General features: G+C 47.7%; 1 protein-coding gene across 1 annotated transcript; it reads left to right on the top strand.

Moving 5' to 3' along the window:
• Nucleotides 1–1,507: 1,507 nt before the first annotated feature.
• LOC144102434 (uncharacterized) lies at nucleotides 1,508–10,762 on the top strand. Its single transcript, XM_077635707.1, has 9 exons — nucleotides 1,508–1,885; nucleotides 3,671–3,870; nucleotides 3,947–3,973; nucleotides 4,923–4,985; nucleotides 5,088–5,159; nucleotides 5,356–5,430; nucleotides 5,945–6,007; nucleotides 6,517–6,724; nucleotides 10,753–10,762. Exons 1-9 carry the CDS (start codon nucleotides 1,644–1,646, stop codon nucleotides 10,760–10,762), a joined length of 960 nt encoding a protein of 319 aa, XP_077491833.1. The 5' UTR covers nucleotides 1,508–1,643.
• Nucleotides 10,763–13,527: the final 2,765 nt, after the last annotated feature.

The following is a 13,527-nucleotide window of genomic DNA, read 5'->3' on the forward strand; positions in this document are numbered from 1 at the left end:
CCAGAAGGGGGATGGGCCGCACCATGCCCGCAGTTCACCTTGGTGGCGCCCGCCTGTCCTTCAGGCCTGCCGTAAAGGTGCTCGGCGTAGTCTTTGATCGCACCCTCTCGTTTATTCCTCACGCGGAGAGGCTCAAGGAGCGCGCCGAGAAGCTGTCCGCCCGCCTGGCGACTTTCCTGCGCATCAGCGGCACGCCGGCGCCGGCCCGTCTAAGGTTGCTTTACAGCCAGGTCGTGTTGCCGACACTAGAGTACGCGTCCCCCGTGTGGTGGACTGAGTGTCCACACTCGGGTCTCTGTTCTCGCCTCCTGTCTGTGCAGAGGGTCCCCGCTTCTGGTGTTGGCGGGGGCCTATTCCACAACGAGCACGAAGGCGTTGCAGATACTCCTGCATGCACCACCTTTGGCGATAGACCTCGACAGACTCAACGCGGAGTTTGACCTCCTTCCCCTTCGGCGGGACACCGCTTTCGGGACGAGGTCCTTCCATGCTGTCGAGGTAGAGCACCCCCTCGACGACTCCTCGCGGCATCCATCGGAGGTTGTAGCTTTTAAGCACTGTCGATTGAGCGTGCAGGCGGCGGCGGCGACGGCGTTGCTGCCGGTGCACCACGTTTATACTGACGGTGCATACACCTCCGTTTTGGCGGGAGCGGCGTTTGTCGCGTTCGGTCCCCGCGGTCGGCTTCGAGCGGTCGATCGGTTTCAGGTGGAGGGGGCGTCAAGCCCTTACGCTGCGGAACTGGTTGCGTTGACGGAGGCGGTCCGCTTTGCGCGGCCGCTAGCGGGGACGCACCCAGTTTAGTTTTACACAGATTCGCTTTCACTGCTCTCTGCGTTGGCAGTATACGCCACGCGCGACATCCAAATTGTTAAAATAAAATCTGATCTCTCAGCGCTTCCCCAGAACAGACCGATAAAACTCTTCCACGTCCCGAGACACGCGGGAGTGCTCGGAAACAAAATCGCGGACATTGTTGCCTCCCGCGCAAGCTTGTCTCCTCGTGTGAGGGTCGTTTTGCGTTCCATGGCGGCCGTTAGGAGGGCGTTGTTACGTCTCGCCTTCGACGCGCGGTATAGCCGGCGCGGATGCAACGGACGCCGCGGCTTCGTTCATCGCGGCCGCAACGCCTCCCGCCAAGCGCGTCCAGACAGGTTTCAGTGCCACGTGTCGTCGTGCGTGCGTGTGTGTGTGTGTGCATGTTTTGCCCACGCTTGTCAAAGCGCGGCAGCCGGGGAGAGGAGCTCTCCAACTGGGAGGCGAGGAGGTCTGACCGGCGCCGGCCTGGCGGACGCGCCCGTCACGCCTGAACATGTTCATGCGTCGCCGTCTTGTGCGACTCATCCCAAGCCGCTCCTTCTTGCCCTCGACTCCGAGGGTATAAAAAGAGAGCTGCCCCGGACGCCAAGGAGAGACTTCGACAGTGCTGTGGCATGTTGCAAGTTGCGCGTCCGCGCCGTAAGTGTCGCCACGGTCGGAACGATTGCAGCGATCCTAGTATCTGGCGGCAAACGCGGCTGGAGTCAAGCCTAATAAAAAGTAAAATTTCTCGACCATAGTAGACAACACAAACATGCTTATGAATGAAAATATAACCAGTCGTAAGCATTAAAAATAGTATATCAAAGAAATAAATTGCGAAAATGACACAACGCGTCTGCGCCGCCAGCGCCGCCGCGGGCAACGCTGCAGCGCAGTGGCAGCAGACGACAGCGACCGGCGCAAGCATAGCGAAACTACGCGAGCGACTGCCGACGCGACGTGCGCACTGGACCAGCGTGATTACCGTCCTCAGCGTCATGTCGCATATGTATTGTTGCGCGAAGTGGTGCAGCACATCCGGCAAGAGTGGAGAACATCTCTTCAGATTTCCTTCTGACCACAGGTATTTATGAATTCACTGACTATCGTATCCCTCTTTGCATAGCCGTTGGCGACCGTTGTGCCTTTGTTTTGACCGCCCTTGGTCGTTACCATTTGAAATTGCCGACGGAATAGAACTAGTTTTACCTGGCGCTGTTTACTGCAGTGGCTTTGGTTTTGCGAGATGAGTTTGATAAGTACGTTTAAGGACATTAAAGCAAAATTAAGGGAAGGTGCTGCAGTTTGAGATGGCCCAACAGCCGTTGCCTCTCATAAGCGTGGGACCGTTAGTTACCTTGCTTGCTTGTTCGCATGTGTGTGTGTGTGTGTGTGTCTGACTCACTGACTTTTCTCGCTGCCTTTAAAAGCTTATTCCCCGCAGATTCCGGTGCCCTCAGAGTGTATTTTAAATATGAATATTCTAACTTCTGTGCCTATAGCGTCGTCAGCGGAGTAATTGTAATGCTCAGTTTGGCTGTTTCTTTACGGAGTTCAGCGCGCTTGAATATTATTTCTTGCGTGTTCGTGCATGGTTTCTGCAGCAGTGATGCACGTCACATAAATTATCGAGCTGTTCAGACTAACACCACTAGTGTTGGACACCGCGCTGAAAGTCCATTGCACGCCGTGAGCCGCATATAGAAAGTCCGCCGGTCTTGTTTTTCTTACTTTTAACGGAGCTTATCCTCGCGATATCCGCGCTCAACCACCCATGTACTCCGTGGAAGCGTTTCTCGAAACTATTGCCTACCGTAGTGCTGCCGCTCCAGCATTGTAAATTTCGCTCCACACTCCACCCCGGCTGTCCTCTACGCTGCTCGCTCGCGGGGCGCACGACTGACCTTGGAGGGCTCTGAACTCTCCGCATTATTCCCATCTCCTCACATATGTCTCTTATCTCGCGCCTTGTCCTTGACAGCTTTTGGGAAGCTCGCAAATAGTTTCGCCTAGTACGCCGGAAACGCTCGTTTCCGGCGGGTGGGTGAGGGGAAGGCGAAGGTCGCTTTCTTCTTGTCTGTGTCTTTTTTGGGACATTTCCCTTGCTTAAGCACTTTTTTCCCCTTCTTCTGGACCCATGCTATTTGCCTGCACCTTCAGTTTCTTGAAAGAGCAGTGTTTCCTGTTGATGTTCTGCTCACATCCCTTTCACACTTCCCATTTGATCACAGTGAAAGCAAAAGATGAAAAACTGTGCCTACTGGTTCATTTACCTGCTGTTCTTAATCCAGACTTCAAATTTGTGGGCAAGCAGCTGTCTGCCATAGCATAGCTACATTGGCACTTGTGTTTAATGGAGGAATTAGAAAAGAACGAATCATGGGTGGTGGTTAGTATGCAGTTACCTAGAGAAAAGTGTGAGTGGAATAATTGCTATGATCAGATAGAGCTTAAGTCTGCAGTGAAGCTCTGTCCCCATTTCTATCTGCTGCACAAAATTATGCCGCACCCAAAAAGCAGTTGGAACAAAGAACTAGTTATTGTTACCTAAACCAAAAGCAGATCACAAAAGAAAACATAAGCTCAAGAATTTTAAAGGTTCTGGCTTGTCGATCATAGCCAGACATTAAAAAGGTGATTTCATTCATCGTTTCGATTGGCCAGCATAGCAATAGACTAGCAGGCTGTGGCACATTGTTACAAACTGCTGTCTTATTTTGCTTGCATCCTGCCACAGTTGTTTTCACGCATATATGTTATATAATGTTCGTACCCCTTTGCTGTGTAAGGAGATGCTAATAAGCATTCCTGAAGTGAGGTATGCAAACCTTTAAAATGTATGAAATCATGTTGTTTGGCTGTTTTTCAGATTCTCCATTTGGCTGAAATATGCCAATAGGCTTGAACTCCTGGAGACACCAAGGGAAAAGGTCTACAAAACATACAGGCTCTGCTCAAAGCACTTCACGAGGGATTGCTTCACTAGTGATGCCTGCACAAGGCTCACGCATGAAGCAGTCCCTTCCGTGAAGGTGCATGAGCCTCGTCTGAGAGCCTTGGTGCACCCGGGTAAGCAAAATTCCTCTCCCAGTAAATTCTTCCCAAGCTTGATCCCTCAGTATATCCTGTGGCTTTTTTGTTGCAGATTTCTATGAAGGAGGTGCGGCACAAGGTGAGGGCACTATTTTCAGAAAAACCCATCCTGTAAATGTAAGACCAAAGGGAACAATTGCATTCATAGAGGCTAACTGCAAACATCACTTCCCGGGCACAAAACTTTCCTGCTTCAATGTCATGTGGCCATTGTTTCAGTTGCATCAGACTGCAGTTGTGTACCATGTTGTAGCTTAAATTTCTCTTAACCATATTAACAATCAGATGCTGGATTGTGCACTCCAGCAGCAGTGAGGAAAATAATTTTTATAACTCTTATGTTTAGTATTCTTGTCATTATTACTTACTGTTCGCTGCGGTGAATAGAGGGCAGACTGCGCGAATTCACTCCAAAATAGCACACAGGGTCAAGAAAGAACACACACACGCACAAACTGCCAGCAGCTTATTGTGACACACGAGGCGGTAATTATACATGAAGTGGCCGCATATTGTGCAAGCATGGAGGGTAAACATTTTACCGGTTTCTAAGGTAAAAATGGTTCTTTGAGGAGCAACCCGCCAGGATATTTAGCGATGCACATGTCACTTAGGCTATCTGATTTCTTCCTGAATGATTTCGGGAATAAGTTTGCAAGCATTAATAGTGGTGACATTGCACGCTTCATAGATAGGTTTGCAGTTTGATTTGTATTTCCTACAATGCACATCAAGTGAATTTATGGCCTCGTGGTTCACAGTAAAGTGTTCGTTTGTGTGTTTCATTCTTCTTCCTGTGTGCTGCTGCGCTATTTTGTATGTCGCGGTATATTGATCGCACAAATTTTTCCTTTTTAATCGTAACTGCCTACAAACTCACAAAAACGATTTAAGCCCAATTTAAGATCACACTAACTCCCAGCAAGAGAAACCGTTCCAAATAGAACATCAAGGCCATACTGTGCACTGAGCAGAAGGTGCTTCTATGCAGAGCTTGATTGGCTATCTTTTTTTCCTTGTTCGCATAGGCATTGAATCCGCTTCACCACTACAGTCCACTGCTGCACCAGTGGAAGTCATGCTTGGTCACGGTAAGTCTTCCTGCAATCTTGCATAGGAAAACATTCCTAATGTCTCACTACACCAGTTGGTTTGTTTTCCTTGGGAGTAACTAAGTGGTACCTATATTTCAGACTACTTGCCGTTGCCATCAACACTTGGGCTAGGCACAATTGCTGGTGCAGATTCTGCTGTCCATGACACAGGTAGGTGCACTAAGTCAGGATCTGTTTTACATTACAGCTTGAAATGAAGAACTTTTCATTTGGTTCAGGCTAACCCTGTAATGCAGTATTACTTATGCTGAGGGCTCTGTCATAGCACAAAAAAATAAACATATGTAATTACTTTGCTGGCTGATTTCTTTAGATTGGGAGTGTCTAAGCGGTCGTTTCATTGCAGACGACCCACACTCTTCACGTGCCCCGCAGCTCACTGATGTGCAGACTACGCCCCCTCCCCCAGCTGACGAAGAAGGTAGGTGCAATGCACTAATAGTGCAGTGATAATCTATGAAAATTCAACAATGGACTGCAGCACTATTGCTGCAGATTTGCACGTAATAAATTAACCCTCTGCAATAGCAGCAGTGTGCAATTATGTCGTGGTGTGCAATAATTAGGTGCACGTCGGCACATCTTACTGTACCACTACTTCGGATGCCAGACATTTGTTTCAGAAGAGAAGAAACAAGTGTTAACTTTATGCTCACCAACTAGTATTTCATATATTTTTCTGTGTGCATATGTATGAATGCATTGTTTACGTGGTGGACCCCTGTGTTATCTGTACAGAATTATATTTACAGGTAATTTTTCATTCAGCTCAATGAAAACATTGGATAGCCTTCTCAGGTACTTGTTGTGGAAATTGCTTCACTAGCCTGTTGCTTACCATTCACATACACGCTGCGTAGCCAGGCTAAAAATGTGCACCTGAGAATTAAAATACTTGGTTGAAGCCTCCCACAGTGTGTTTATTTATTTGACAGGTGCTGCCCAAAGCACACCCATCAGAGTGATTGCATCAGCATCATGGGACTCACCTGATTATGGTAAGTACTCAAGAAAACATTAGAATTTATTGCAAACTACAACCTTCCACTGCAATGAAAAAGTATGCATCGGTAACCTTGACATAATCATGATGGGTATCGGCAGGCCCGTAACAGCGTGTAGGTATCGCTTTACTGCACATAAATATTTCTGGTTTTTTCCATTTGCTTAACTCAAGCTTGTCATGAAAAATTGCTCTGAATATTAAGCAGGCAAAACACATGGATAACAATGAGATCCATTAACTATTACCCTGTCTGTATTACGAGCAACTAGTTTCCATTTAAGCGAGGCGTAAAGTTGGTCGCCAGAAAAAACTGTCCCTATCAGCGAGGATCATATTAACGGGGCACGACTGTATTCATCATTTCACACAAAAACATTGCCCTGCAAGTTTGGCAACCTGTAGCCCTGTGACTGCACCCTAATCTTGATTTTGTGAGGGATGTAGATGTAGGTCTCGCTCTGAGGCAAACATAAATATGCTTTTTTTATATATTTTTTGCAGCTGAAGCTGGTCCTAGTGGCCTCAGCGGTGCCAAAGAGAGTGTCAGACAGCCAGTGATGACACCAGCATCAGGAACGCCCAAGAGTCGGCGGAGGAAGGGCGCAGTTGTGTACACCCCTCGCACCAAAAAGCGCTTCGAGAAGTTGCATTCTCCAAGCGACAGGTACCGAAAGGCACTGAGTCGGTTTAGGAAAAGGCACGACACAAGGCGAGTAACGCAGCAGGAGGCTCTCAACAAGCTTGAACCGCATTTGCCACAAGACCTTTTTGAATTGGTTAAAGCTCAAATCAGGCTCTGCTCATTTCCGAAATCCAAAAAGCACTGGTCAAAACAAATGAAACAATTCGCTCTCAATTTGTTCTTTCACTCTCCAAAAGCTTATCGCTTCCTCAGAGAAATGCTCCATTTGCCACATGTGAGGACGCTAAGGCGCTGGCTGGCAGACATCCCAATGACACCTGGTATCATTCCAGGTGCCATGGATGCAATAGAATCAATTACAAAAGATTGGCCACTACAAGACAAAGCATGCTGTCTTTTATTCGATGAAATATCCTTGAAAAAAAATTTGATGTATGATCAATCAAAAGATATTGTAATTGGCTTCACAGATGATGGGAATACTAGGACTTCTCGTGTGGCAAACATAGCCCTTGTTATGGCGGTGTCTGGCATATCAAGAAGTTGGATGCAGCCAGTAGCCTTTGCAGCGTCCCACAATGCAACTTCAGTTCTTGCAATGCGCAAGCTGCTATTAGATTTAATTCAGCAGCTTCAAACCAAAGGTCTTCTGGTGAAAGCGGTCATTTGTGATCAAGGGTCGAACAATGTGAGTCTGTCAAGAATGCTCATCCATTCTATCCATGAACCATATTTTGTTGTCAACAACCGCAAAATATACTTCATGTTTGACACCCCACACCTAATCAAATGCACAAGAAATAATTTGCGACGACATAAGCTCACCATTGGCTCTGAGGTTGTTGACTGGACACACATCGAAACCCTTTACAAAAAAACTCGTCACATTGATCGGGCCTCCAAAACACCAGTTGAGCATCTCAAAAGCAGATTGGCAAAAAAACTAAAAGAGCAACACATCTACAGGATGCCCTTTGCTGACATGAGAGTGAAGTACGCCACACAAGTGTTCAGCGAATCCGTATCTGTGGCACTCCTCACTCTCATTGCCATTCAAGAGCTTCCTGTTGATGCAAAATTTACAGCAGAGTTCACGGAAAGGATGGATAAGCTTTTTGACTGCCTGAACAGTTCGGCCCTGAAAAAGCAGGACGACAAGTTGCGGTACGCAATGACAGAAGGCTCGGAACATCATGTCTTCCTTGAGTCGTGCATAGATTGGATCGCCCAATGGCATTTTGGTGGTCCTCTGGACAAGCAACCACACACCATCAAAGGTTGGCAGATTACAATCAAAGCCTTACTTCTGCTGTGGACAGATCTAAAGGCAGATTTCGATTACACTCATCTTTTCACTCGTCGGTTGCAGCAGGATCCGTTGGAAAATTTTTTTGCAATAGTTCGTCAAAAACATGGCTGCAATGAGACACCTAATGTGTACCAATTCGTGGCTGCTGTAAAACATATTTGGATTGGCCAACTTTTCAAACTTTCGCAAGGAAACTGCGAAGTGACAACACATGCGTTCCTCACCAACTTGGAGAGTGTTTCTGCAGTATTGTCACCAAGCAGCACTCCAAGCACAAGCCACAGCAGGCAGCAAGGCTCAGGTTCATCTGACTTGCAGGCGTCTTCACAAGATGCCCCTGACATAGTATACGAAAATGTTGTGTACCATGTCGCTGGCACTCTTGTGAAGAGCTTTCTTGACCAGAGAACCACAGAATGCACATGTGAGGGAACACTCCTTGCAGCAGACGGTGGCTCTCTCCATGGACGACACCAATTCTTTGCACTACTCAAGGAGAATGGTGTTCCCGAGCACCTTTTCCAGTCAATTGCCGCAACTTCTGAGGCATGTCTAAATTATATAAAGAAATTGGATTCGGCCTTCAGAAAAGAAATCTCCTGCTGTGCTCATTTGTCCAATGTGTCCAGGAATCTTGTTGAGAGGATGCCTAACCAGCAAGCTGTTTTCTGTTCATTAGGCTGCAAAATAAAATTCCTTAAATTATTCTGCCGCACAAGGCTGCATTGGCACCTTTCCTTTTTAAACAGGAGCATGACGTCAAACACAAAACAGAGTGCTCCCGCCAGAAAGAGGCGCAAATTAGCCGGCTAAATTCATGAGGCACTGTGTTAGGATATTATTGTATTTGGATTTTTAATGCTGCCTACTTACTACACATGTGCTCTCTCTTTAACTTTTTGTTGTACTATTTATTTTTTATGTATATAAGTATTTATGTACCTGTTTATCCATAATTCTGCTCCGATTGCACATATACTGTACTGACTGCTTTTGCTCCTGCTGCGTTACTTCTTTTACAAAGTACAAGTTTGCCTTCTAGAAGCCTTGTGTGCCTTGTTAGTATGAGCATTGCTATGACCATTGGTTCTCAAATTAATATTGCTGAATGCTAACAACTTACAAGAGGTGCTAGGGAAACCGTTTTGTTTTGGCTTCTCTTTCTTCCTGCGTGACAAGTATACAGGCTCAGTGCCCTTCAAGGAATGCCAGAATTCAGTTAATGACTGGCTGTATGCTAACCATAGTTCTTATGATCAGTAACAGTGCCATTTGTGCAAAAAGTAAATTTGTGAAGCACACCATAATGTTGAAGCATACATCGATTCAGGTGCTCGCAAAAACCAAAAAGTGCTCTGCGGAACCCAGGAGTTCTTGTGGTATATAACTTGGCAACCTCTGGTCATGGCTTGCCCTCTGTTATGCTGCTGGGAAAATTGGTGATAGCTACAGTTCATTTCATACATAAGGTACAACACAGTGAAATGTACGAAAGTAATCAGCAAGGAAAAATGAAGGGAGGTATGTTATTCCGTGCTTGTTTTGTGGCCGAGTGGTCTGAGGATTGACAAAGCAACAGCGTGTCGTCAGCAATAACAGTGCATTTAATCAAGCTCATGACAAATGCGTCATGTAGTAAGCCTGTAGGCAAAGCATTCACCATGTTTCGCTCACCACAAGGAACGCACTACTTTTTGGTCATGGATGCAGGCAGCGCAAACAAGAGCGCTAGCTTTGACAGCATTGCACCTGATGTATGAAACAGAGAGCAGAACCCACAGGCAGCAAACGCGGACTGGCTCAGGTGCTCGGCTCTGTAACATTTAAGAGGGGTGTACGCATAAGATGAAAAATGTTTGACATGTTTGCTGGTGTCCAATACAAGCGTGCTCGAAATATGCTGCGGTGCTATTTGTAGTTGCTTTTTTTTTTCCTTCTGGAAGTTGTAGCGTTTGGGGTTTCACCTTTTGGAGCAACACATGGGTCATGAGGGGCACAATAGCAGCGGCCGGCGCATTACGCTGAACTGTGTGGCGTCCATAAGCGTTTGCAGATACTGTACAGTACACGGACCACTTGCAATTTACCATTCAGTAATATAATAACTGGACATTGTGGTAGATGCAGTATAACGCCACATAGAGAAACATTACTGGCCTGTTACGAACCCTGTGCGTTTTCATTTCTCAGATGAGTTATTTATACGCACGCATATTTTGTTACACCCCAATGTGTCATCGCAAGCTGAATTAATGACCTCCAATTACTGTTCGTCACCAGCCACGGCACAACTGTTCAGAGAATTTTCATAAAGTCGCTTCTCCACACAATTCTCGGCCTGCCCTGGTTGCATCTTCCTCCCCTTGGTATCTACAAAACAAAGAAACCAAAATAGGGCATGGCAGACGAGCTGTGTCCTAAAGCATGCAAGCCTGTAACTCATCTGCCAAGAGCTAAACGTGCCCAAGGTTACCTAAGTTCTTTTCATGGCATCTGTTTACTAAGTTATAGCACTGCAGCATATTATGTTGTCCTTAGTCTGATGCTTCGAGTGAAAGGCTGAAACTTTTCGCTGCCCTTCTCTGTATGTGTGTATGCATAGCCACAGACAGATACATTTCAATACATCTCGGATGTTGTACTTCACTGCTGTTCATCTGAACCTGCACAAAAGCATATGCTACATGAATGTAGCACATGCTTATATGTACCGGACCTACCTTGGTAGTACCTTACCTCTTTGTACCCTGTATATATTCTCTGTGCACTCGCTCATGTGTTCTAGGTTTCCATAATGGAATTTATTAATTTTGATTTTTAGAACGATTGTCACTGATATTGCAATGCCCAAGATGCCTAAAATCACTTTTGTACATCGATTGTCACTACTGATGTTTCCTTTAATAAACTGTTCTTTGGAGAAAACTATTTACGTTTTTGGTACTCGAGCGAGCGCCCTAAGCAGCTGCTAATCAGCCGCGCTGGCCGCGCCGCTCGCCACCATGCACCGTGCTGCCTCAACAGACACATCGAAATGCAAAAGCGGGTAAGCAGATGTCGTAAGTACTTAGGAAATCAAGCGGGAATGCAGCGCGGGAGCAGCAAGTCACCAGTATTTACGAAGCTTGCATCGAGCTAGCGGCCGCCAGCATCACGAACGCGCGAGCAACCGCCCGCAACCAGCCGGGTAAACAAACGCCGCCATATTGGATTTTTCTGGATTGGCTTGGCTGAGCTTGTTTCAAAAAGTTTTGAGCAATTTATGCCTTTACCGCCAACTCCCAGGCACCGCCACCGTCGCATTTCAAAATCGTCCCCATTGGCTCTACGGGAATGTCACACCCTTGACTTCGATTCCTTCCTTCGAGTAACGTGGTCGCCCTGACCGGCTGCTCTTTTGCGATGCCAGAATAAACAAGTTGTTCTGTTGCCAGTCGACTCATCCTTTGCCGGGACCTTCGAATGTTTCCAGCTTTGCCCCAGGCCGCCAGGCCAACGCTACCCTTGGGGCTTGCAACCCATTTGCAACAACTGGTTGCCAGCGGTGAGATCCCGACAACGGAGGCCAGCAGCGAAGATATGCGGTCAACTGTATGCTGAGCAGCTCAACGACCATCCGGGAGCAGTGCAACGAGCCCTGTGTGATGACTGGTTGCCTGCAGCGGAACGACTGCGCTGAATTCTTGGCTGCGAGGTTTGGTGAGTGCGGGACTTTCTTCTTCTGAGTTTTGCCAGGCTTTTGTTAGTGTCAGAAACAGAGCTGGTAATTGTGGTTGTCGTTGCTGCCGGGTTAGTTTGCGGCAAGACAATAGTAGGTAGTAGAGAAAGCAGCATTCGGAGCAGCCATGGATTTGAAGTCGTTGCGCAAACCGAAATTGCTGGAGCTTGCAAGAGAGTTGGGTCTTGATGTCTCAGACAAACTCAGAAAACCAGAACTGCTAAGGGCGATTCTTGAGTTGGAGGCTGAGGATGACGAGCTGTCGGAATGCCTTGAGACCATTGAGGAGAGGGAACAAAAAGAAAAAGAGAAAAACGAGCGCGAACGTAAAGAGCAAAAAGAGAAAGACGAGCGCGAACGTAAAGAACAAAAAGAGAAAGAGGAGCGCGAACGTAAAGAGCAAAAAGAGAAAGAAGAGCGCGACCACGCTTTAGAAATGAAGCGTCTCGAGGTAGAGATGGAACGCGCTCGTAATGGAAGTCAGGCACACGGTGCAGGAGAACGGGTATCGTTCAAAATGACTGACCTGATGCGGCCGTTTAAGCTTGGAGAGGACATTGGTTTGTTCCTGGTTAACTTTGAGCGAACGTGCGAGAAGCAGGGGTTCTCTCGGGAAACGTGGCCACAGCGCTTGCTCACTTTGTTACCCGGCGAGGCGGCCGACGTAGTCGCTCGCTTGAAGAGAGAGGAGGCAGAGGATTTCGACCAAGTGAAATCGAGTCTGCTAAAAAAGTACAGGCTGTCAGCGGAGGCGTTCCGTCGGAAGTTTCGGGAAAATGAAAAAGGCAGAAATGAGTCATATACAGAGTTTGCCTACAGGCTTATGTCAAACATGCAGGAGTGGCTCAAAGAAGAGAAAGCGTTTGGTGACCACGAGAAAATTCTGCAGTGTTTCGGGCTGGAACAGTTTTATAGTCGGTTACCTGAGAACGTGCGGTACTGGGTCTTGGATAGGCCAGACGTTAGTACAGTGGCTAAAGCCGCCGAGCTAGCCGAGGAGTTTGTGACGCGTCGGGCTCGCGGAGCTAAGGACGGTCAAAAGGGTGAATTTGGCTCCAAGTCTGAGAGGCCGAAGTTCACACCCATGAGAGCAAGGGGGGACACGCGTAGTGCGGATGCGAGTGAAAGCAGTCCGACCGAACGTAAGGAGACGGCGGCAGCCGAAGCCGAACGCAGAAAGCGGTTCGAGGCGAGGCAAGCGCGCGTGTGTTATACGTGCCAGAAGCCGGGTCACTTTTCGGCGCAGTGTCCAGAAACAAAAACAAAAGTCGTGTTTTTGTCATTATGCAGCACTGACGAGAACATGAAGCTTCTCGAGCCTTACATGCGAGACTTCCTCGTGAACGGGAAAGAGTGCCGAGTGCTTCGGGATTCCGCAGCTACAATGGATGTAGTTCACCCCTCTTACGTAGAACCCGATATGTTCACGGGCGAGTGCGCATGGATCAAGCAAGCCGTGGAAGCTCACAGCGTGTGTCTGCCCGTAGCAAAAGTGGTTATTGAAGGACCTTTCGGAGCAATTGAGACGGAGGCCGCAGTGTCATCTATGCTGCCCCCCCAGTACCCGTACCTATTTTCGAACCGGTCCGATCACCTCCTGCGCGAGAAGGGTCTTTTGTTTGGTGAGGCTAGCGTTCAGGCCTTAACCAGATCGAGAGTTCGGGAGCTCGCTGCAAAGGCGGTAGTTGCGGGGCCGACGTTGTCGAACAATGAGAAAGGGTCGGAGGCGCAGCAAGCTGATATTCAGAGCACGTCCGAACTGAATAAAATTGAGCCTGTAGCGCTTAAGGCACCAGGTACTGGAGAGGAAATGCCCGACACGGGAAAATTAGAAGAGCTATC

This window comes from Amblyomma americanum, chromosome 8, assembly GCF_052857255.1.
Source record: "Amblyomma americanum isolate KBUSLIRL-KWMA chromosome 8, ASM5285725v1, whole genome shotgun sequence".
NCBI classification, from domain to species: Eukaryota; Metazoa; Arthropoda; class Arachnida; order Ixodida; family Ixodidae; genus Amblyomma; species Amblyomma americanum.

Excerpts from the sequence above, each read along its gene's own strand:
- LOC144102434 (XM_077635707.1), top strand. The coding sequence starts at position 1,644 with ATGACACAACGCGTCTGCGCCGCCAGCGCCGCCGCGGGCAACGCTGCA. Across the intron at positions 5,160-5,355 it reads TTCTGCTGTCCATGACACAG|ACGACCCACACTCTTCACGT; the intron begins GTAGGTGCACTA and ends GTTTCATTGCAG. Across the intron at positions 6,008-6,516 it reads ATGGGACTCACCTGATTATG|CTGAAGCTGGTCCTAGTGGC; the intron begins GTAAGTACTCAA and ends TATTTTTTGCAG.